General features: G+C 38.7%; 1 protein-coding gene across 5 annotated transcripts in view; it reads left to right on the top strand.

Annotated features, from left to right (window-relative positions):
* The window catches only part of Csmd1 (CUB and Sushi multiple domains 1), a 1,642,848-nt gene that overhangs the window by 304,061 nt on the left and 1,312,736 nt on the right, over positions 1 to 26,051 (top strand). For all 5 annotated transcript variants that reach the window (XM_006508931.4, XM_006508930.4, NM_053171.2 and 2 more), the window contains exon 2: positions 14,502 to 14,718. In XM_006508931.4, the coding sequence (XP_006508994.1) occupies positions 14,502 to 14,718 (217 nt within the window). The remainder of the gene's footprint in view (positions 1 to 14,501; positions 14,719 to 26,051) is intronic.

Genomic DNA, 26,051 nt, shown 5'->3' with positions numbered 1-26,051 from the left:
AGTTTCTATTTTGAAATCAACAGAAACAATTAGGAACTGGTACACTAGGCCTATTTTTGAAAGTCTGATGCTTGCAGGTCTTTGGTTCATTTAAACCTCAGAGCTTTTGAAGTTGTCAGGAAAGGAATATAATAGCACCTATCTGCAACAGTGATGGTGAGTTAGAGCTCTGAATGAAAGCACAGCCTGTGGAACCAAATAACACTGCTTTGCATCTGTCTGTTTCAGCATTAAAAAAGAAAATGTGTCCAACTCCTTCATGGTATAATTTCAAGTGCACTTGAAACTTTAGTGTCTATCACCTCCCCCACACACACCTTGCTTGACCTGGCAATTTTGTCCTCCCTTATAAATGAATGCCAGAGTCTACACAAGTAAAACTCACTTTCTTCATGTCAGTACCATCTCCTGTTACTTTCCCCCTCTCATTATTGTATGTCAAGCCTGAGAGTCTGATTTTTTGAGATAACAGATCATGATAACTTACCATCAAGTAGCCAACCCATGTCCCCTACTGTCCTGTACTTAGGGGGAGTTTGTCCCTGACCAGGTGGGAATGTATCTTCTCGCCTACACCTCGAAGGATGATCAGTAACTTCCCTTTGCATAAATTTTCTTGTTTGCATCCCAGTGAAAGAATAGTATGCTGGGTGGTGGTGGCACAAGCCTTTTATCCCAGCACTTGGGAGGCAGAGACAGGCAGATATCTGAGTTTGAGGCCAGCCTGGTCTACAGAGTGAGTTCCATGACAGCCGAGGCTATACAGAGAAACCCTGTCTCAAAAAATAAACAAACAAACAAAAAAAAAAAAGAAAGAAAAGAAAGAATAATACATTGAAGCTATACATAAAGTCTCATGTCTACTCCAGGGAAAACACTGAGCTTGGCTATGGACTATCAAGAGCAAAGATTTTACCCCCATAGCTACCCTCATCCCCACATTGCACAAGGTTGGAGCCCTGTTCCTGTCCTGTTCCCGGTCCTTTCTTTCTTTCTAAGAGGTTCTTTAGAAGACACCTACTCACACACTCTCTTTGTTCTTTATAAATGGGGATCCACTTTATTTTTTCCACCCTGCTTTTCCCAATGTACTAATTTATCTGAAAAATATTATATAAATAAACTGGTGATTCCAACTTTTTTTGGCTCAACTACAGTGCATTTATAAGTCAGGGGACCTCGAGATTTCAGGATGATCTAACTGTTATAGAGATTACTCAGCTAAATTCCTCTTAGCAGTACCACTAGAACAACTGGATTTACCTCCTACACAAACACTTGGCCTATTGAATGTAAAGATTAGGAGGGGATATGTGTACAAGGATAGTGAACATCTTCCCTGATGGTGGTAGAAATCTCCTAAGGACTTTAAGCTACTCAGCCATCCTTTCATGGACAAGCAACTGTCCATTTGTCCTGGCTTTAGGAACTTGGCTATCATGTGGCCTTAGTTAAACTGTTGGGTTACACCCATGTGTTTTTCTACACATGACCGCAAGCAGACACTTGGGAAAATACACATAGCTGGTTGCGGATTATGACGCAGATGTACAATGTTGGCTGAGGAAATATTCCCCAAACACTTCTCCACTGGATTCTAAAGGTACCATTAAAGATGGAGAGAAACTAGAGAAAGGACTGAAGAAGCAGAAGGGGTTTGCAGTCCCATAGGAGGAACAACAATATAAGCCAGCCAGTACCCCCAGAGCTCTCAGGGACTAAACCACCAACCAAAGAGTACACATGGAGGGACCTGTGGCTCCAGCTCCATATGTAGCAGAGAATGGCCTTGTCGGTCATCAATGGGAGGAGAGGTCTAGGTCCTGTGAAGGTTCTATGCCCCAGTATAGGGGAATGCCAGGGCCAGGAAGCAGGGATAGGGGGGTTGGTTAGCAGGGGGAGGGAGAGAGGGTGGGTTTTTGGAGGGGAAACCAGGAAAGGGGATAACATTTGAAATGTAAATGAAGAAAATATCTAATTAAAAAAGAAAAAAAAAGGTTGAGTCTCAACATTTCCCCCTTGATGTGCTCACTTTTCTACTATGGACAATGAAATAATCACATTTTCCATAAAGACACCTGTAACTCTGTGCCAGCTGATTGACCTTCAGTCCAGACACATTTTATGTTGTAGAAATTTGAAGGGGAAATTGCTTTTTTCTCAGAGCCAGGGCAATCTTCTCCCTTTAGCTTCTGCTTCTGTCCACTTAGCACTGCCTAGTAATCCTCATGTCCTCTCCAATAGCCTCGCAGTTCTGACTCACTGCACACCATTGTTCGGTTAATGTAGCAAACTGCTCTTGCCTCTATAGCTATATTCCTTCCCTTTATAAATATTTAAGGTACGAGTTGTGAATGGCATTCACATATGATGGTGACAGCAAAGAAATTAATTAGTACTGTCCTGCAAAACAGATCAACAGGAATGAATGTATTCTCAGGCAGGCCAGCTTCCCACTGGGTCTCATTTTTATTCTACAACCTCAGAGGCCGAAACTGGGCAAATAAGAACACACTAAATAAAAACAGGTAGCTCTGCTCACAGAGGAATTAAAACCTTAAGCAGAGATTCGATTAGAAATCAACGTAATAAAAGCACATGGAGTTCACCAGGGATACTTGGTGGTGGTGGTGTTTTTGTTTTGTTTTGTTTTGTTTTTTTTGTTTTTTTTTTGTTTTTGTTTTTGTTTTGTTTTGTTTTTTATTCAAGGCTGAAGACTTGAAAACCACACCCTTTCTTTGTTTTCAGATTCCCTGTAGGATAGATTCTATTTCCCCTTGGAATCTCAATAGCCTATATCCTCGCTTCCAAACATCTCAAGACCAAGATAAAGTAGGGGGCAGGAGCCCTGGCCTTGATATCTTGTCCAGAGCTTGGGGGTGAGTGAAAAGGGTGAAAGGAAATCCAAACACACAGGTACTGGTGTTGGAGATGAACCACAGAAGCAAGTTCACGGGTGAAGTGTTGTGTCTATTGATGATCCACTGCTATTTATCTCATCAATCTCTTTATTCTGGTCTTTCCAATACACGCTCACACATACTACCTCACCCCACATGTGAGGAATCTTAACAGGACCAGCATCCTCGGCAGTCTTATTCCAAATGAAGTTGTGTGGATGCTGTATGTACTCCAGAGTTGCATAAGGCACGGCCTATACAGCCCCAGATCCCTCAATCCATATGAATCAGATATTTTCGAAATTCCAAATCCTTTCATTTACTAAATACACCATGCACAAAAACATAAAAATAAAAGAACTCTTGTGGCTTTGTCAGATGCCCACACTGGTGTACCAAGGAGAAAGTCTCACCCTTTGGCTTAGACACATGAATACCTTTTTGTTTTCTTTCCAGCCTAGGTGGCTTGGTGACTCCTTGCTATAAGCATTAAGAGGAAGGTACTTCGAAGTCATAACCTGCCCTTTGCTTTGTGGTACAACACATAAAAGATTTTCTTGGTGGAAAAAAACAAACTCTTCTATTTCTAAGTTGTGAGGTTTGAGTCTTAGTAACAAGGGGAGACGTGTTCAATTCTTCTGCTACATATATACATGTGTGTGACCTCACATCATCAATTCTACCAACTTTCTGGTTCACAGCAGTTTGGTTCATGTGTGGATGTTTCATTGGAATATAACTACCTGATATCACATCACATATATGACCATTATTTTCTTGGAAGGGGGGCCTTTATGGTATCTGTGGTGTGTCTTTCAGCATAGTCCTAAGAGTCTGCATCCTGTAGCCTGCAATGAAGATGGGAATTTCTGATTTATTTATTTATTTTAGAAAAAAAAAACATCAGTTTGAAGCCTAGGAATCCTGGTTAAAAGGTGGTTTTGGTTGTTGTTCTGATTTTTTGTTTGCTCTAATTAGTGATAAACTTAAAGATCTGTCAATTTGTGTAGTCTTCTTATTGTGATCTCAAACTTCAAAATTAATAGAGGGGTTGATGGGCACAGAGTGCCCAGGAGATCCCCTTCGGGGTAAAAGCATTATCTGGGCATCTAATGGACTGAAGATGAAGCCTGCCAAAGATCTGAAGCATTTCTAGGTATCTCCAAACCGCAGAGGACTCGGGTGGATTACCCTTTCTAAACTCACAATCATAGAACCACTTCTTCCATCCGCTATGCATATTCAGGTATCTGTGACTTCAGCCACCACAGCAACTAGACCAACTATATCATCTCCTTTACCCCTGCACGAAAACTAGGGCAGAACTACAGAAGGCATATCACCAGTGGTCATAATGGTGTACTAGTGACAAATTCCATTTTAGTTCTTTGAGTTCTAAACCCCTGAGCTTTCTGGTAGCCACACTATGCTAGCTGTTTTCTTTTTCTCTTCAAAGTGGAGGCACACAGAGTAACTTAGTCATCATGTGAACAGCAATAGCTCCAGGGTGGAAATATCAGGTATTCTTCTGAAGGAAGCCCATCCTCAGGCCATGAAGAGGGAAAGAGCAATTCTGGGTCTGTGTTGCCCTGGGTTATGTTATATTTATGTAGACACCTGGTTGTCACGAACAGGAAGCTCCTGTGTATTGTATTTCTCCTTATTATGTGTGTAGATTTCTCTTAGTCCAACACTACACCGACCCCCCTCCACACACACACACACACACAAATACACACACACACAGCTCAGATCATGCTGTACATGGAGTAGAGTGCAAACAAGGAGGTAAGCAGGGCAGGCAGGGATCTAACTTTTTACAAGGTTTCATGTTAGTTATTGAATAGGCAAGCAATGAGTAGACACTACACATTTCCAAAGTTGTAGATGTGGCAAGGAAATAAAGCAGGAATGCAGGTGTTGTGTTATGGGGTGAGTGTGGACTGTTAGCTGAGTTGTGAATCTAGACAAACAGACTTGCTCCTGCCTAGGAATCTGGTACAGGATAGACTAAGGGAAGAGCATTTGTGATAGCTGGCTTAGGGAATGCAAAGGACCTGAGTCAGAAGCAAGCTGAATGTATTCAAAGAAGTTATGCAGACAAAACCTACATGTGGCCACAAGAGCAAACATTAATGTAGGAAAGCAGATGGTTCCCTTTGTATTTACATAGCCCTATGAAATTCTTTATCTTCCTGTAGGAGCCATTGACATTGATCCCATGATTGATTCTCCATGTCAGGGTTACCTGAATGGTCTTGTTCATTCCTGTATACTTGGCTCTTCACAATACTCTGAGGAACATAATATCCCTCAAGTGTTGGGATTAAAACTAACCAAGTAGCCAAGTACTCTTGGCTTCTGTGACTGACATTCAGCTGTTTCTTCGCGCACACAAATGCCATACTTTTCAAACTTCTTTCAAGGAAGGCTGAGGTTGCAAACTTTCTGAAGATATTCATTGTGAAAGACAGAGAGAGACAGAGAGACAGACTCAGAGATGGAGAGAGACATACAGACAGATGCAGACACACACACACACACACACACACACACACACAGAGAGAGAGAGAGAGAGAGAGAGAGAGAGAGAGAGAGAGAGAGAGAGAGAGAGAGAGAGGCTGGAGGTTGATATCTGATTGAAAGGAAATACAATTATTTCAGGGACATATTAGTTTATGTAGGATGTGAAAACTTACATTAAGATTTTTGCAGAATGAATGTCTGAGATCAATGGATATTGTCCTTGAGAATTTTGAATATCTGTGTTCTTCCTCCTCTTGAACTGTGTCATTGAAAATATAATATGACAATCCAGGGTTGCCACAAACATGAATATGTCTTATTGCTTGTTACCAGTGATAGCCTTCAATTATGAACCTTACTGTGCTTCTGCTTTCTCTACCAAATATTAGTTTGCTCTCCAATTATAGACAGCCACATTTTCAGCTACTCTGATTAAGTTCTACTTCTTGATGGCTCTGCTCATACTTTCTTACATGTGTGAGTAGCAGTCAACATGGGATAAGACTTCCTGAGGTTCTTTGAATGTTAACCAATATGGACCAGGTCTTTCTATAACCACTCAGCCAAATTCTGTGCTCCAGGACCCTTACTGGTCAGATATTTGTGCTCATAATGAGGACCCTGCACAGAAGATCTTCTCATCATAAAACACCATGCAAATAAAAATGAACATAATTCATGAATCAAAGGCTAACCTGTTTCCAACTTCAAAGTTTATCCAGTCATTAAATGAGACTGAGAACCTTTCAGATTCTGGCACATGAGTTTTGACATTCTGTGACCATCTTTCCCCTCTGTAATATTGGAAACCAGGCACAGAACTGAGGCAGCAAAACTACACATGGAGAGCCTTCATGCATGTGAATTTCTGTCATCCATCACATGGCTAAGTGAGCCAGAATACATCACAGATGAGTCCCTGCTGCAGATGCCTTATGCTGGGAAAAAGAAGATGTACAGTAATACAGCCTGAAAAGTAATGATGAGGGCTCCAGGGAGGAAGAAACCAAATGCACTTCATTCAGAACAGAGGTCTGGGCACCTCGGCGTGGCAGTGGCATGGCAATGTTTAGTCTGCTGATGGCTTTCAAAGCAGGGAGCTATCCCAGGGCCCTCTGAGTTATATTTTCCCCCAGAAGGGTTTAAGCATCCTGAAGGTTGGGAGATGTCTATAGATGGTCACATAGAGTACTCAACACAGACTCAGATTGTAACTGAAGGCTCCTGTCTGTGCAGTTCTTGCTTGCTCTCCTTCTCAGAACCCAAAGCACAGAAACCCCAGCCAGACATCTCTATCTTGATGCACATGCATTGTAGCCATACTTCTCAGCATCACAAACTCAGCAGATCACCTGGGCCAACAAGCTTCTCAGGAACAAATTGATGTCACTCCTATCCTTTGGGTACCAAGTCAACAGAAAAGGACAGTCCCATAATCATGGGATTAACATTCATTATCTTTGATATTGTAACAGTAAGTGAACTTTATTTCTCACTGGTGAGTCTTTGTTACCACTTAATATAATAACCACTCAGGAATTTTGATAGAATCTAACCCTCCCATTTACAGTTTAGCCTCAAGAACTTTCTGGAATTGTGGTGCAAGTCTCCACAGTGCTATAACTCTTTGATTTGAGTGACTACAAAACCAGTATCATGCAGATTATGTGCCCAGCTCAAGAAGTACCTCACCTCACTTAAATCACACTTTCAGTGGTTTGTCAGGACCTGTAGGGACCCGTGGGGTCTGAAACTAGGGACCCCTTCTATAGATAGCAGTTCTGAGAACATAAACAGCTTGGTAGTACTCTTAATCCTGTCTCTCCTTCAAAATGTGTTTGCCTCTTTATGACCTGGAGCCTTTGGACAGTGCACTCATATAACCAGAGCACTTTCCCAATTGTCCTCAGGTAAATTGTGAGCTTCTTATTTGGTTGCCTGACAGGTGCTCTGTCTGTTCCCTCTTTTTCTTCAAGTTTAAACTCACTTATATCCCTTCTTACCAAAGCAAGCATTTTTCTGACCTTTGCTTTCTATTTGCTGCTCTGTCTCACTGTAAACCTGACTAAGAGCAGAGAGTAACAACCATTCAAGTGCTGCAGTGCCTTGAAATTCTTTTTCTACTTGACTTACTCCACTATTTTATAATTCAATCTCAGTTTTGCAATATACAGCTAGATTGTCTGATAAAATGGAATGCTAAATCAGTTTCCTGTAGATCCCTTCTTCCTCTAACACATACCTGCCCCATGCCTACAAATCACATGAGCCTCCCCTCTATATTATCTGAATTCTGGAATTATGAGGTAACACTGAAATCTCTGGGTGAGCTCTTTTTAATGTATTCTAGACTTTCTCTAACTTGGAGATCCAAATGTGTCCATGTTATCCCATAAACCAGAACCCAAGCATTACAGCACACATACTCAAGATTATCAAAAGCACACTCTGTATTTAGCACCATATTCTCTGTTTATCTCTTTCCATATAGAAGGCGATAACTGAGTGAAGCAATGTAGGAAAAATCAGAGAGGCTACAGAAGCAATCTGTAGAAGGGAGGAACATGGATAAAGACTTATGCTGACTCATCGTTTATAGAAATACATTTTATCATGTCAAGAATGCTATCAATCTAGACACATGAGGCTGGTCACATTACCCCTGTCCTTAAGAAGCATTCTCTGGACATGGATTGTATTTCTGTTATGCTTACCCTTTCTTACAAACCTGTGGGTGAGTTCCATCTGGGTTTTTATTCATGGATCAATCACTGTAGATATTTACTTCAAATATCTTGCTTTTTGTGGCTATCCTTTCCAGTAGTTTTTATGATGGTTAGTAGTTTTGTGTTTTAGATTAAAACTACGTAGAGCCATGAAGATTTATTTTTTACATTGTCATCTTTCAGAAAGATTATTGATTTATGTTTTGGTCTCCAATCCATCTGGAATGGAATTTATAAATTGTATTGGACTGGAATCAATATTTATTTTCCCAGTTGGACATATAGTTTAAAAATACATCCTTTTGCAAGTGCTGACTGTTAGCCATCCTGTTACCAGTGTGAAGCACTGGCTTTGTTTTAAGTCTGGAATTGGCAGTTGGGTGGGTGTTGGAATTTTCTTCTCTTCTTGCAGCTTATCTTAAATAGAATCAATCAAATTCCAGTTTAATGACTACAATATTTCATTCAGATGTGACAGTGAAGATTATACACTCTCTTGTTTTATTCTTTCTCAATATGTCCCTGGATAGTCTTAGCCTCCAGTACTAATCTAGTGTCCATTGTAGGCATGGGGACATTGAAAACTTCTTTGTTGATTACATAGTATAGCCAGGGATAATATTCTACTTGCTGAGAACTCTTGCAAAATTCTTGAAGTTTCAGTCAGAGCCTGTTGGAAAGTTTGTCTAGTGATCAAACAAGATTTGTCCTGCAAAACGCATCATCCTAATAGATGCCCTGAAGGCTGCCTCAAGGTTCTCTCCTGGGAACTCTTTACGACTAGTGACCTGGTGCCACATGATGGGTGTCAAACACTGATCACTTTTCAGCTAACATTTTCTGTTAGTTTCTCTTTTTCTTTTCTCCAATTTATAATCAAGCCTTCTCATTTTTTATTATTTCCCATGAAACAAGAATTGCTAGATAAAGCAGGAAAGCTGTTTCCTTTAAAGCCTTTTCAAATCCTCACAGCTTTAATATCCACCTGTTACAGCATTATTGTTAGATTTAAATTTACTGGAAAATGAGCTTCTTATTAGTTCTTTAGTTTTTAAACTCATAAATCCCTTTCATTAAATGTATTTTAGTAAGATTGTGTAAACTCTGACAATCATTTGATAATATTAACATGAAAGATTTGAGATCACTAAAACCTAAGATAGTGATTTCTTTAAAGGCTGAAATGTAGTTGGAAATAATTAACTGTTTGCATTAAAACAAAGAAATATTGGATAATACATATATTCTAGTACTTATGCAACATACTGTAATCAGAGCAAGCTTAGGTTCCTTGGAAACTTCTGCCACAATCCTAGTTTCAAAATATTTAAAAATGCACAATGTATTTGTGAAAAATAGTTCAACTGAGAGAGAAGGTAAGACTGCAAAGAATCTAGAAATCATTCCATGTCTATCTCCAAACCAATTAGGTACTAATGTTAACTAAAAAGGAGTGTTTTATTCCTGTCCATGTCGGTAATATTTTCACCAGAAAGGGACCTGGGGCAGTGATGCAGAGAGAGCAGTTAGCCTTTCCATACTTTACTGACCATACTTTTTCACTGATTCACCTGAATTTTAGATTTTTCTGGACAGGCATATGTTTAGAGATAACTAACAAAGGAACTATAATCACATGGAGACTAAGGAGGTTTGCACTGAAGGTGTTTCTACCATGGTAGAGGGATGTGAGGAGGGACATGAAGGGAGGATCTCAGAGGGAGGTCTTTAACCCCAAGATGATGAAGGAAGGACCAGAGAAGTAGGAAGGGGTATTAGTGAGGCTGGGAAAGAAAAGGAAGGAAAAGGAATGGAAAGGGAAGGGAAGGGGAAAGGGGAAAGGAGAAAGGGGAAAGGAGAAAGGGAAAAGGGGAAAGGGAAAAGGGGGAAAGGGAAAAGGGGGAAAGGGGGAAGGGGGAAAGGGGGAAGGGGGAAGGGGGGAAGAAGGAAGAAGGAAGAAGGAAGAGGGAAGAGGGAAGAGGGAAGAGGGAAAGGGGGAAAGGGGAAAGGGGAAAGGGGGAAGGGGAAAGGGGGAAGGGGAAAGGGGAAAGGGGAAAAGGAAAGGAAAAGAAAGGATATCTAATGTAAAAGGGGATCAGCAAAGTGTACATGAATCTTTATAGCAGAGTGTCCTCATAAAAAGCCTGATCCTGAAGCTCATTCCAAAGGATTGGTGTGTGGAACTAAAGTCAGAAATAGGAGTATATTAAGAGAATGCCTGAGGACTTGTATGTAGACACACACACACACACACACACACTCACTCACTCACTGCAGGGAAACAGAGCCAAGAGGGAACCATTCCCTCAGCCCATTTTCTCCTCTTCTCTGTAGAAGTTAGGTATGCTTCTTTCTCCCAACCCCATGATCCCCAAAACAAGATTCAGAACCAAAATATGCATACAACTATCTTGGCTATTTATCTTGGCTATTCACTGACTAGGTCATAACTTAAAATAACCCAATATTCTAATCTACATTCTGACATGTGTCTCATTACCTGTGCTCAGGTATCATGAGTCACTCTTGTCACATGTTCCTGAGGAAATCTTTTATGCTTGGTACTATCCAAAAATTATTTCTGCTGTCCACATATCCAGTCTTCTGTTCTACCCTTTCCTATAGCCCATAGATTTTTTTAATCAACAGGTGATGCATGCTTACAATACATAAGATATTCTCTCTGCAATTCCCATGTTTAGTTCAATAAAAGGCTCTTTTCTTTCAAATACAAACTAAAAACAATAGTAATGATAATGAAGTCTTTCAGATATGGCTTACATTACAATAGTCCACAAACATTTGGTGATCTCGTGATGGTATTCTATTATCTAACCTATCTTGGTAAATTAGAGTTTTGTAGTTAAGACCTTTTTTATTCTAACTTGTATTGCCATCGTAAAAAACATCTTCTTAATTCTAAAAATTCTAAAACATCTTTTTAATTCTAAAAATTATTTTCTTAAATCCTAAATAATTTAAGCTTAATGTTGAGACTATAACTATCTAATGTTCAACCCCATAAGAGACTTGAGAAGGAATACTTATAACCTAAGTAAGTAGGAAGTATAGACAAGTAGCTTCCAAGATTATATAAAAGACATAGTTAGGTACTTGGATAGTTTCCCAGAATTGTCTTTATAACATTGGAGCATACATATTCATCCTTTCTGACCCAGTATATATGACACATGACTGACCTTTTGTAAAGTAGGAATATTGAAGGACTTGCTTACCTGGCTAGGCAGTGCTTGATAGTCTATTTCCCCATATCTGTTTTTCCTTTCTGCACGTTATTATTTTGTCTATAGTTGAAACATGCATATTTTTTTTTTGCCAAGTGGCTAGCTTGCCATATATGAAACAATTCCATATAGAGGTTTTTGATGCTCATCATCTTCTTTAGAATGGGAAGGAGGTATTATCAGAAACAGACCTATCTCATAGTCAAAAAGATCTTTTAATAATAAAACAACATTAATTGCCATATTCTGTAGATCTCTTGGGTTTTTAAAGACCAATTAGCTCTCTGTAGTATATCTGAATTGACAAACGTTGTTAATTCTTAGTTATTGATTACTTGAATAACCTTTAAAATATCTTATTGTAACAAACTAAACTAGTATTTAATATGACTATGAATTTAATTGCCTGACCAGTAATTTGCATTTATTAACCATTGCTAAGAGTTCATAACTTGCATTTTTACCATCTGTTTTTAATAGCAGATTTCCAAAGGGTTAGAATTTTATATTGTATTTTTAAAAATTATTTAAGTACAAAATACCTAAAATAACCTTTGAAAACATTATGTGTGTGTGTATATATATATAATGTTTATATATGTTTATATATAATGTTTATATATAATTTGTATATATATTTTTATATGTATATAAATAATGTTTTATATATATATAAAACCTTAAATTTGTATCAATATATAATAATTTATATCAACATGAACAAAAAAACCTTAATTGAGAATACCAATAGATCTGTGTTGAAGAGAAGATTCAGTAATATATTTGTCTATTTTCCCCATTTCTTTTTCAACACTAAAAAAAAAAAAAAGGATAGAGATAAAGAATGGAAGAGAAAAAGAAATCCCTGAATCTAATCTCTCTATTTACTCTTCTCCCTGTCTAAGTCCATAACTAATTGGAACCATACCCTTTTAATATACGACAAACATATAACATCTATTGAGTTCCCACTTGGAAATGAGTGAAATTCCCTTATAATTGCTTCCTGCTGATTTTGGGCATAGTCTTCCTTTTTACAGACTCAATAAAATTAGAAAAATGGTTAGTCTTAAAAAAGGTAGTTATAATATTTGTTGTCCAGCCTCTATGTGCTGATAAATTTTAGAGTTTAACTGTAGTCCTGATTGGAACATTCTGTCAAGTACAATCAAATGAGCTAGCTGTTTTGATGTTGTCTTAGAAACAAGTCTTTATAGGAAATAGCATTGATGTAATCTAAAGTAGGATCAGAGAGGAAGCTGGAACAGTGAGTTGCAGCATTTCAGCATCCTCAAGGGTGCATTTCATCAGAGCTTCATTCTTGGTTATTTTTTTCTGTGAACATAAAGCTTTTAGATACAACATATATTTATGTATTACCATAATGTATGGAGTGTGCACAGGTCTGTTAAAGATGATTTTCTTCTCTTTGTTTGAATAGATGAGAGATAAATATCTTCTTTAGAAGTTAATTTGACCATATAGCTAAAATCTATTCATTCCATATGAAATGATGGCATACAATTATAAGTTATGAGAATTCTGTAGTCAACAAGATTATTTGCCATGCATAGATGAAATTTTGGCTGGAAAAAATTTTCTGTTTCAGTCAGTTTCAGAGCTGTCCAAAATTACATGGATCAGTAAATACATCACCTGTTTGTTTGATCCTTTTGATTTTTCTCTTTCTTGTCTATGGCCAGGGTCTTCTGGGAATCTTCTCTGGTCAAGTCTGTTCCTTATTATTTTAGATGGAATTTATAGCCTTTTCTTCTTTCCAGTTGACACAAACACAAAGCCTCTCTCCCAACTTTTGTCCTTTTCTTCAGAAGTTTGAAGTCATCATAAGTATAGACGGATCTTTTCTTGCAGACCCTGTTCTATTCAGTGCTGCTCTATTTGAACCTCTATTAAAGAAGTTGTACAATGCCACCATTACCATTGAAATTTAACCATATTCATGTTGATAACACAAACAAGGCTTAATGTGGTCCAAATATAGTACTTTACAATGATATGTATTTATAATTAATTGTTGAGACAGTGTTTGTGTAGCCTGGGATGTCCTCATGAGGGACCTATCTATCTCTGTCTTTGTGAATAAATATAGCTATATTCCAATTTGTTTTTATATAAATTTAAGATTGATATGTATTTTTTAATTACTAAGGATATTTCTACTTACTATTAAGCAAAAACGTACACTTCTCGCTATTTCCAGGTCTTGCTTAGAAGGAAGTGCAAGAATTTCTTACTTCCTACAAACTTGTTATCATCACCAATTTATTCTTATGTTTCACAATCATCCTTGTTCTTTCCTGGGTTAATACTGAATACAGGACCTATGAAAATAAGTAAGGTCTAGGTATCAACATGGGAGGTACAGGTGTTTCTGCCGTTACAATCCCATTGATTTTCTTTAGTTATTCCACCACTCTGATACAATATTTTCTTTCTTCCATACAGAGTAGCTTACCTGTGAAATGAGGACACTGTTAGTGAAAATATCTCTGTGTTCTACCCTGTGCTCTATTACTGTTTTCTTCAAGTGTCATTTAAACTACATTTTTAATGAGTTCTATTTTCAGCAGCACAACTCTAAGGTCTTAAGTCCTTCTGTAGCATAGCTTTCCTATTAACAAAGAACAAGCTCAAATGCATTCTTAGAAGGCTAATCATGGTGCTTCCTATCATTGTTACCACATGTTGGAATAACTTAGCTGTATTGAAATTGTGTGCACTACAGTTACATTTATAATATTGATTTTGTATGCAACTCCAACTCTCTAACAAAGAACTGATGGACAGGGGGGTTTCAGCATTCATTAATAGAAAATCTGTTCCTGTGTTGTTGAAAATTGAAGCTGGTCTTTTAGTGTGAGTTCACAAATATGGCTCTATGATTCTCTTCCATTCTGTCTTCTGTTATTCTCCTCTTACTCTTTTGCTATCCTTGAACACTGATGAATACTGCTGCTTTAATAAGCATGTACATACTCCTATAATATATCATTAAATACTTTGATCAAAATGTCAGGGACATTCTTCAAACTATTGCTTGATGATGACTAAGATTATATGTTATTTTGTGTTTTTCTTCCCAGGTCAGAACTGTGGTGGCCTGGTACAGGGACCTAATGGCACCATTGAAAGTCCTGGCTTTCCTCATGGGTACCCCAACTATGCCAACTGCACCTGGATCATTATTACTGGGGAGCGCAACAGGATTCAGCTATCCTTCCATACCTTTGCCCTAGAGGAGGACTTTGACATTTTATCTGTCTATGATGGACAGCCCCAGCAAGGGAACTTGAAAGTGAGGTAAAGTGCCAATGCTTCCTATCATAGAGTAGTGGTGTGTTTGCTTTCTCCATTGTGAAATATTCCTATAAATGATATTAATACTTATTTAACAGAAAATTATTCTATTGTAAAGAAACAAAAGGGGAAATGTCTCAGTCATATGGTGAATATTTATTTCTAACTTGCAAATCTATTATTGAACAGAGTTTTAAACTGCTTAAGATCTGCTCAGAGGTATTGTCAATGTAATTGAAATAAATCACAATGGGCTTTAGTTTTCAAAAAGTTGTGTTTTTCAAAGAAAAGTAAAAGAGGAATTAAGTGCAAGATTCAACTGAAAGAGTAGCAAAGCAACTGCTTCACCTTGAGAGGGCAGGGTGAAGGAGAACTCTCAGCAACACTGAATTATGGAAAACTGTGGATGAGACAGTCATCATTTCTACTTATTATGATCATGTCCTTTTCATCTGCAATTTCTGCGACAAGGAAAAACAAACTTACTGGCTTGATTTTTATATTATATTTTTCCACTCGTCAAATAAGATATCATGCAATTAATTTTCAATTGATAAAGGAAAGATGATATTTCTTTGGAAAACAATCAAGTTTTCTCAACTATATTTAGAAAATGTACATTGCATGATTTTTATAGCTGTGCTGTCGTCAATTGTAGGCCCTCTAAAATGCTAGATAAGGACTCTGCCTCCCAGATATACTTGCAACCCTAGTCAACAGAGTAATATGCACATTTAAGGTTAACAGAACCTTTCCATTCTCCATTACTGAATTGTGCTTACTAACTGGGTTTTTATAGCATGATTGACAGTAATCAGAAAGAATAAGGATGCTGAGGTAGAGAAAATGGTATTACTATTATGGCCAGCAGAAACACGCATCTACCTTAGACAACTTATTCAAATCTTTGTGGAAGGCAAGCAACTCTCACTAGAAATTAACTGTGTATATAGTTGAGAGATTTACATCAATATGAAATACACCATTAACATGTTCAACAGGATTACATTCAAATATATTTTATTTGTATGCTGATTCAGATACAATATCAGCAATCGAGGATATCAATAGTCTGCCTTTAGAAAACACTTTTTTTTTTATGATTCCATGGATCATGCAAGGACTATCCTCACTTTTTTATGAGTTAGGTAAATTTTCTTTCTCTTGCGTATAGTGCATGGTCTGTCCTATCACTCACTGGGAGTGTGGGCAGAGTATCTACTTACATGGCCCTGATACATTGAATATGAATTCTTCTCCTGAATATTAACTACTCATTTGTCTTTAACATGTAAGTGTTGAGCCTGTTAGTAGTTGGAAAAGCAGAATTAGAGCAATGATGACAGAGTAAAGGAGATGAATTGTGGGATGTTGTTCATTCTAATATCAACACACATAACTGTGGGAAAATTAATTATTTTCACTTCTATGAAAATGCTTACTCAATATATACTCATAAATACTTCTTTTTTTCTAATAATAGTTTTCTATATTTTTCACGTACTCTGTTTCACATGTTAATTTGATTGATACCTGTCACATGATTTTCATCATTTTGTTGTGAAACTATTGATATCATTTTATGTTAATAAAGTAAGAATATATTTCTTCGCTTGCTTAGTGTTGTAATAGGAGTGGTGATGGGAATACTGATTAAAACTATGAGGCTTCTTGCATTTTGCAATGTGGACCCATTGAATAGTACACATTTACATGTCTATGTGCAGGAAGCTGCATAATTATTCATGGGGTGACATGCAATATTGCCATACTGCTTCTTCTCAGCAGTATTTACAGTGGGGAATCATAGAGAGGCAAAGTAGAAGAAGGAGGAGGAAGAAGAAGTAGAAGAAGAAGAAGAAGAAGAAGAAGAAGAACAAGAAGAAGAAGAACAAGAAGAAGAAGAAGAAGAAGAAGAAGAAGAAGAACAAGAACAAGAAGAACAAGAAGAACAAGAAGAACAAGAACAAGAAGAACAAGAACAAGAAGAACAAGAACAAGAAGAACAAGAAAAACAAGAAGAACAAGAACAAGAACAAGAACAAGAAAAACAAGAAGAAGAAGAACAAGAAAAACAAGAAGAAGAAGAACAAGAAGGAAGACGAAGAAGATGAAGATGACTGGGCCCTCCAGTTACTCTGCCTCTTTATGCTTCACTGGGGCTGAAACTGCTCAGTAGTCACATTTCTACCTAAGTATATTCTGAAGGCTGAAGACTGCTTCTATCTCAATGCTGCATGATCTGAATCCTCTCTGCTCCACATCTAGAGGCCTCTGTTTAGCCCCAGCTTAGGATGTAGGAACACCTTTGCAGTCTCTTCTAACACAAGCTGGATAAACTTTTGAAAAGTTATCCTACCCTGGTACCGCTCATTGCTACCCACATGCCTCTTGGCGTGCAGGAAATAGGACTGTGAGTGTTGTCAGAGAAGTCAAAGGAAAGAGTAATTCTCTTTCACTGTTAAACCATAGTTGATGGCTAAGATAACTATTCTAGTTAGTACCAAACTCTAATTGGGGAGGGCAGTACTGAAATTCATGTTATTCTTTCTCCTTTACATCACAGGTTTGTTTTTAAAGACAATTTGCCAAGAGCACTTAAAACAAATGGATTCTCAGAAAGGACTCTTGGGGACATGATTTGTGTGTTGTTTCTGACTCACGCAGCTATGGTGAGAGGAGCTGCTTGCAGTAAAAAGGCTGCTTGCATTTTCTCCAAACATGCACTGAGTAAAACGTTTTTTTTCCTTTCTCAATTTATTAGATATTTTCTTTATTTACATTTCAAATGTTATCCCCTATCCTAGTTTCCCCTCCAAAAATCCTCTAACCACTACCCCCTCCCCCTGCTCCCCAATCCACTCACTCCTGCTTCTTTGCCCTGGCATTCCCCTATACTGGGGTATATAACTTCACAGGACCAAGGAACTCTCCTCCCATTGATGACCAACTAGGCCATCCTCTGCTACATATGCAGCTAGAGCCACAAGTCCCACCATGTGTTTTCTTTGATTGGTGGTTTAGTCCCAGGGAGCTCTGCAGGTACTGGTTAGTTCATTTTGTTGTTTCTCCTATGGGGCTGCAAACCCCTTCAGCTCCTTGGGTAATTTCTCTAGCTCCTTCAATGGGGACCCTGTGCTCAGTCCAATGGATCACTGTAAGCATCCACTTCTGCATTTGCCAGGCACTGGCAGAGCCTCGCACTGAGTAAAACTTAACAGGTGTTTTGTGAAGCACTTTAAATACCTGCTTTTAAAGAACAAGAGAAAGTTTTTTCATTGTCATAACAAGGGACATTTTTCTGGATAAATTCAAGTACATACCTATTCTCCAACTAAGAAAAAGTAGGGTTTTTGCTTAGAGTTATTGGTTGCTCTGTAATTTGTCTACAACTCAGCAATACATATGTTACTACATTTAAAATGTATCTTAAAATATCATTAAAAATTAGGACCACCAAGATGTAGCTGTGATTAAAGACATTATCACCCTGATGACCCAATTTCAGCCCATAGAATCCACATGATAGAAAACAAGAAGTGATTCGTACAACTGTCCTCTGACCTCTAACCCACAATCACATTCCTGGCAGGTGTGCCTGCTTAGGTTTTTTTTTTTTTTTTTTTTTTTTTTTCACTTCCCAAATGCAACATACATCTCTGAGCCCCAGCCAGGTGACAGTAGTTTGCCTCCTCCTGTGATGACTGGTGTCAGCCTGTAAATGTTCCTTGAATCCTTGTTGGGTAAGTCTGTCCCAAAATGAATATGATTAGGGCTAATGACTTTGGTCAATGTTCACCTAACACAAAGATAAGTGGATGGCATTTTCTTTATGTGTCCAGGAGCAATGTTCCCCATGGTGACTGGTGGGCTCTCTGACTTTGAAGAAGTGTTTGTCCCAAATCTGGAAATAACTGAAGGTCTCATCAATTTTCCACCATAATTCCATAGTTACATCAGAGGTTGGACAGAAGGACATCCATCCAAATCTCAAAAGTGAAACAGAATGAAAAGCAGGAGAGAATGAAGACATTGTTTTATGTTCCCCATGAGTTGGGAGACCAAGGGAAACAGTCACGGCATTTAGACTCCTTTGGTCCCCTGAGTTCACAGATTATCCCTGATTTTCTGCAATGATCACAATAGTGGGAAAGGAATGTAAGTGTTGGGGCATTGGAGACAGGAAATCTTGCATTTGCATTGTTAATATACCACAGGTTTTCTAATTATTCAAACTTGGGATGGCATCCTTGAGTAGGTTAATCACTGAGAGCTCTGCTAGTGCTAACTCTGCAGATGGTAGTGTGACAGTATGACAGTTCAGAGGCCTGGGGAGGGTTCAACTGCACAATAAGGACATTAGATTTGAGATGCAGCTTAGCTGAATGTCTGTCTTCCTGCTCCCACTGTCACTATGAGGTCTCAAGGGGGCAATTTGTGGATCAATGGCCAGATAAAAATCAAAGTATCATGCTATTTTTAACTGGAATGGTGACACATACCTTGATTAAGGCTTAGGTAGCCATGGGTTGAGCTGTTGTGGATGCTGCTCAGAGATGCTGTCCTCATGCTAACCCCACATGTAGAGCCTGCCTTGGCCAGTCACAAGGCCAGGAACTGAAGAGGATGATCTGTATGTCAAGAGAATACAAGGTGAAGGAGCCCAGAGTGGCAGGCCTGGTACCCTCTGGAGGTTACAGTGGAAGAGATCCTGATAGTCACATTGTCTTTCAGCTCCAAGTTTCTCGTCCTTCATCACCTGGTCACCTAATTATTGCTCAGGATGAAACTCAGTTGGCAGAGAGTTCTTTACTGTATAGGTATAGGTATAGGTATAGGTATAGGTATAGGTATAGGTATAGGTATAGGTATAGGTATAGGTATAGGTATAGGTATAGGTATAGGTATAGGTATAGGTATAGGTATAGGTGAATGTAATGTATGAGGCCCTGAGTGCAGCATCAAACATCACATAAAACTGGGAACAAAAGCATATCTGGCTGTTTGGAGCAGAACAAAGCTAACTGTTATATATAAGTATGGAATTCTAAAATAAACATAAATGTCTATAGTATTCTTGCCCACTCTTTCACTCAGTAATTTTGGTGTGGGGCTAAGCTGAATGTGTATATACTTATATATTCATTTTTTGTTTCTTTTTTCTTGAGGCAATATGTCATTATGTAGCATAAGATGGTCTTGGAGTTACAGAAACCCCCCTTGCTTCTGCCCTCCCCCAACTTCTTCCCTTACAGCTCTCTTTCTCCCTCCCTCTTGCTTTTCTTCTCTACATGTACCTCACAAGAGAGATGTGGTACAGTCCAAGACATTTCGGGCTGTTGTAGTTTGTTGGAAGAGTTTACTGGCATCTGTCAGGTACAAATCATCAATGATGATAAGTTACTGGACAGTATGTAGGACAGCCCTCTTGTAGCATAGGATTATCTGCCATAAAATGTCAAAAAATATTAAGTGCAAGCTGTGAATGACAGCCCTGTCTGTAATTGTAAGAACCCTGACTCTACCTTAACTATTACACTATTTTCTCATTCAGAAGCCAGGGCTGAAGGAGGTAAACTAGAACCTGCCAAGGCCGGATCCTGTACTGGAGAGGGATACCAATGAGCTGAGCTATTCAAGGGAGAACTGAAGGGAAGTGTGAATCTGAGCTCTCACATACAAGGAAGTGGGCTGTCCTCCACTGTAGGCATAATGAAAGCTCTTCACGAATCATTTTTACATTCTCTTTGAAAAGGCAATAAAATTATCATACTTTTAGACCTTGGTTTCTGGGGGAAAAAAAAGAGAAAAGAATGTGTCAAAAAGTCAGAATGGCATTAATTGACTTTTATTCTTCAAGGTGGGGGATCTGTAAAAATAGTTTGTTAAAATAGCTTACTGGGAAGCTATCCGTATTAATAAGAAATAAGAGCTATAAATGGATTTCCAGGACAGGAAGAGTTTCATGTGAATGACCATATTTCTAGTTGAATGATTGATTTTTTTTTTCTATTTAAGATTCATCTCTTTCCTTCCCTCATTTTGAACATTGATTGGCAAAGTCAGTTTCTACCTTTTCCTATGTAGCTGATCAACTGTGAGCATGGTAAATTTAAATTTTCACTGAACAATTACTTACAACATAATTTTCAAAAGAACAAGTGATAAATACAGAGATATTGTCTCCTTCTAAGTCACCTATTTTTAAATTTAAAATATAAAAATTACATTTCCCCATAATAAACACACTTTTACTTCTGCAATGAAATATGCTACACCCTGTATCTGAATACAGTAAAAATAAGCAAAGAAGCAGGTGGCCAGGTCAGTTTCCCCTTAGCTGAGTCGCTCCTAGCTTGAGTCACAACGTCTGAAATAACTTGGCCTCTGATGCCTGCCCTTGATTAGTGAACAAATTTCAGAAAGGGGGACCCTTCGGGACTCTGCTGCGGCTGCACTGCTCTGAACAGTGCTTCTCGGTGAGAGGGAGCAGCTCCCTTGAGTGAATGTTCTCAGCTCTAGACCTGCTTGCCTTCTCTCCCTGCCATATCTAGGTGTGTGAATTCCTTGGCTGTGTGTACCTAGGTCCTTTCTGTTGACCTCTTTCTCACTGGTGCATTAGTTCAGAAGAGTTTTTCACATAACCTTATTTTCACCCCAAATCCCCAACCACGGGGACTGGATAAGACACAGGGATACAACTACTGTTTGGCTAGCATGTAATGCCAGATACTGTGTAGCCAGTTTATATGCATGTAATTGTATGGCTGGCTGTAGTACATATTTATATGAATGTGTGAATCAGAGAGTAAATAAAAAGAAAACAGGTGGATCATAGGAAGAAGGATGAGCTATAGACATTGGTGACTTCATTAAGCTTCCTTTATTATTGGGTATTTTATTTATTTACATATCAAATGTTATTCCCTTTCCTGGTTTCCCCTCAGGAAACCCCCCTATCTCATCCTCCCTTTCCCTGCTTCTATGAGGGTGCTCCACAACCTTCTTAAGGCAGAGGCTACCCAGATCTTAACTTCTACCCCAGGAGTCTCCTCTGATCACAACAATACTTCCTACAGGTCCCTGAGAGCACTATGAAAAAAAAATCATCCAAGTCAGCACTGAATACAACAGGGTCTGAAATCACTGTGGTTCTTATTGAAGCCAGAGAGCTTTGCTCTTATTCCCTCGGGCAATATTAACGCTCTAAAACTACCTCTGGTTGATAAGATTTTACTACTTTTATTTTGTAAATTTAGTTTAACGCAAAAGATGTGTTTTGTGATATGTGCCATAATGTTAGGCTGTGGCAAATTAGCCTATAGCAAATGAAAGCCTAGAAGATTCCCTACTTTGTACATCTAATTATTACACGCTATATGGGGACTGTAGCAGTCACCAGATTTTCTAAGTACTGGTTGCGTGTAACAAAGCAAGACACATCCATGGCTCTTCTAAGCCAGACCCTCTCATGTACCCAAAATTAGATAAGTTCTTCTCCTTTGGACACGCTCAAGGGCCAAGTGAGGCTTGATCTTCCAGAACAGGGTAGAATACTTTCAGGCGCCTTTCAATGTTACATGTTTCTAAATACCAAATCCTTGATGTGTTTTCCTATGTGGTATGGTCACTGTTTACAGTCTTTGTCTGGTAGGGTTAGTTCTCCGCTCTGGAATTGTTACAGGAGCTGGAAGCAGGTGGAAGAGAGCTGAGGATATTTGCTCTCATTGTTTACAACTCAGGAACTCATACTCATGAACACAAAGGTACCGTCAAAGAGTGCAGTGCTTTCTGAAGCAGTGAGAGCAGCTTACACAGAAAAGGTGAGGGGGTTCTTTATGCCTTGCCGGTTGCTTTTAAGGTGCAACATAAAAAATGTGTTTCCTGACTGGAGAGAAAAATATCACCAATATTTCTTTAAGTAGATGAACACTGATGCTTAAGGTACTCTCCTGCAACTTTTGTGTTTATGGCTCTTTGTTTTCCAATTACAGAAGAAGCAATTCCTGACTCCAGACCCCCAAGTTTCAGCAGTCTGAAGGATGGGTACCAAAAGAGAGTAGAGCAGAAAGAATGTGACCCTTGAAGTAGCACAAACTGGGGGAGATTAGCCAGTCCACTGGGGAAAAGCTTGCATGCAGAGGACCTGGTTGGTCAGTAAGAGCTGCCTGTGCCTGTGTATCTTCCTTCCCGTGTCCCTGGCCTGCTCACTCAGCAATGTGTTTCTTACCTATAACATTGCAGTTTGACCTGTTCATCTGGAAGATCTCTCTCCAGAAATCGCCCTGTAAGGCCTCTCATTTCACCACACTGTCCATAGTGAAAACAGCAAGCCAGTTGAATAAAGAGCTTCATGATAGGAGTAAATGGATGTCCTCTCAGATGTGAATTCAGGAAAGCTGCTACTCTCCACCACGATCACATCCCTGACTAGAGAGAGTGACTTCGGGAAGGCTATCACAGGCACAAGTCAGAATTAAACCTATGGTGGTTGCTTTCAATAGTCAGTTTGAAAGTCTCTAGTATTAATCAGGAGATAATTCTCTGGGCATGTCTGTGAAGAAGTATCAAGATTGAGTTAACTAAACAAAGAAGACTCACCCTTAATGTGCAATGCACCATCCCATGAGCTACAGCCCCAGACCCAAGAGAAAGGACAAGCTGGCCTCAGATTTCATCTCTCTCTCTCTCTCTCTCTCTCTCTCTCTCTCTCTCTCTCTCTCTCTCTCTCTCTCTCTCCCCTCTCTCTCTCTCCTCCCTCCTCCCCCCCTCTCTCTCCCTCTCCCTCTCCCTCTCTCTCTCTCTCTCTCTCTCTCTCTCTCTCTCTCTCTCTCTCTCTCTCTCTCTTTCCTGACAGTAGATATGAAAGGATCAAATGTCTCCCATACCTAATGCTGTGGCCTTTTCCACCATGACAGACTTTCCTATCAGACCGAGACAAAATAAACTTCCCTTTCTTCAGTTGGTTTTTCCATTACTTTTTCATAGTACAAAAGAAATAACTAATTAGGGACATTGCCACTTGGCAGCAGACAAGGGTCACCATGTTGAATCCTTACTTCTGTAGCACAGACAATGAGTCAATCATGTTGTGAGTGGGGGGTACCTCACACCACACAAAGGAAGCCCACGGTTGTCAAGCAGAATCACAGCCCACCTCACATGGTCAAGATCTTGTAGCTGTTCTGTGGCTTCAGTGTTATTTTCCCGTTTTTGAATCATATTCAAACCAAAGGAAATTCTTCTGCACAGTGTGATAGAATCATGTGAATTTAAGGGATATCTTTAGGCCTGCCATATCTACATGATGGTGCTTTTATATTGATCACGAGAGTACAAAAGCCCTTACATAGCTTGAACCTTTCTAGGGTCTTGTTGTTTTGTGTTGAAATGGAAAGTTTGTCCTGGTCTCTTGTCTCATGGCGAGAATCTTTTGAGAATACTGTGCACCTTTCCTCAGATAAAGTTGATCTAAGATTCAGATAAGTTGAATTGTCATTTTGTCCTGCAAAAGTGCAGTCTTACCTTACAGGAAATAGAACACAATTACATATATTACTGAAGAGACCCAACATGCCTTCTTGATTTCTTTATTCAAGTGCTAATCATTTTGAAACTAGGCTGATTAATAAATCTTTGACTTACAATTTTCCAATTTAATGCTATAATTAATAAAAATGTAAAGGTATGTGTTGCAAAATAAAATGTAATGTGCTTTTATATGCAACCATGATACATCACCATAACCATGACTGAGATTTCTCTCACTTACACAAGGAGTTTGTGCTTCTTTTATAGTCCTCCTAGGTCATTACAATCTTTCCAGGAAATTGATTCACTTATTACCTCTATAGATTGACTTATATTGTCTAGAATGATTAAAAGTCAAGTTGTATCACATCTGCTAGTGGATACCTGTAATTCCACAGGTATTATTCCACAGGGGCCCCAGGCAAGAACATGCACATGGTAACACCCTACCAAAGAAAGAAAAGGAGGAAGGATGGACAGAAGGAAGGGTGTAAGGGAGAATGGAAGGAAGGCTACAGGGATGGAGAAAGGAGGGAAGGAAAGAAGTTGGGAGGCAAGCAGAAGAGAGGAGAGAAGAGAAGGGTGGAGATGAGATAAAGAAAAGAAAAAGAAAGAATGGCTGGCATAGTCAGCTATGCCGATGAAAGTTAAAAATAACACCTGACCCTTTACCCCTGCTTTATTCACTGGCAGTCTTGACTTTGATTTATTTTTGCCTTTTTCACCCCTCATGGGACTAGATCACATTTGTTTTATGCTTAATAAACACTTGTTTTATTATTGTACTCAGTTTCAGGCACTATACATGACAGTCCTGTAATCAATCGCACCCAATTCATACATGGGCAACTTCTTATTAGTACATATTGATTGTTCAGAGTTATGTGTTTTATAACGACAGTTCCAATAGGTACATAATGTGTCTGACTATATTCACACATCTTACAATTTTTCTTTAAGTCATCCTTGGTGATCATTCATATTTAGTCATGAAATATGCAGGACATGGGATCATGGTAGATGTTGAAGCAGTAACTGGCCTGATTTCTACAGGCTTGACCCACTCTACATCCCACTTGTAGAGAGGAAACCAGGTTTTGAGGTTACTGCAGATGTGCTGTGCTCAGTCTTCCCAATTCTAACCAGTGAAGAGTAGAGTGTTCACTTCCTGTAGTTTAAACTTGCGTCTCTTTGGTGCCTAAAAGTGTTCAATCTTTCTGTACACTATTGGCCAGGTATCATCGGCTCAGAAACAGTTTTTTTTTTTTTTTTGGTTTTCAAAATAATCACGATAACAGTTATTTCACTAAATTATTTTAATAATATCCTTGAGTCCACAATCTTAACATTGTACTGTGAATGAGTGATCTTTTAAATCTGCCAGATTGTCCAAATTCCAACATTTTCTAATTTGGTTTATGACTTTGTGTAATCTATAATTTGAAGTTTTGTATTAACTGACTATTCTGTGGCATTGTTAGATTCAATTAATTTTGGTAAGTAGCTATTAGGAAGCTACTTAGAAATGATTTTGCATACAGTTGTAATATTTACAAACAGACATTTTTTTTCCTTCTTTCTTTCTTTCTTTCTTTCTTTTTTTTTTTTTGTTTCCTTTGTACTTGTGCCCTGAATCTGCATGGACATACTTTCACATGCCCTCCTCCATAGATAAACTGAAGGTGAACATTTCCCAGTGCTTCCACACAGTGTGGAAGAGCAAGTATCTTGCCAACATTTATGCTTCCTTGGCCTTCAAGGTACCTCTGGTCTTTCTCCAGCCATGTAAGGCTACATTGGTTCTC

The sequence above is a fragment of the Mus musculus genome, chromosome 8 (genome assembly GCF_000001635.26).
Source record: "Mus musculus strain C57BL/6J chromosome 8, GRCm38.p6 C57BL/6J".
In the NCBI taxonomy this organism is placed as follows: Eukaryota; Metazoa; Chordata; class Mammalia; order Rodentia; family Muridae; genus Mus; species Mus musculus.
The sequence above is the reverse complement of the archived record's forward strand: the minus strand, read 5'-3'. Positions and strand labels throughout refer to the sequence as shown.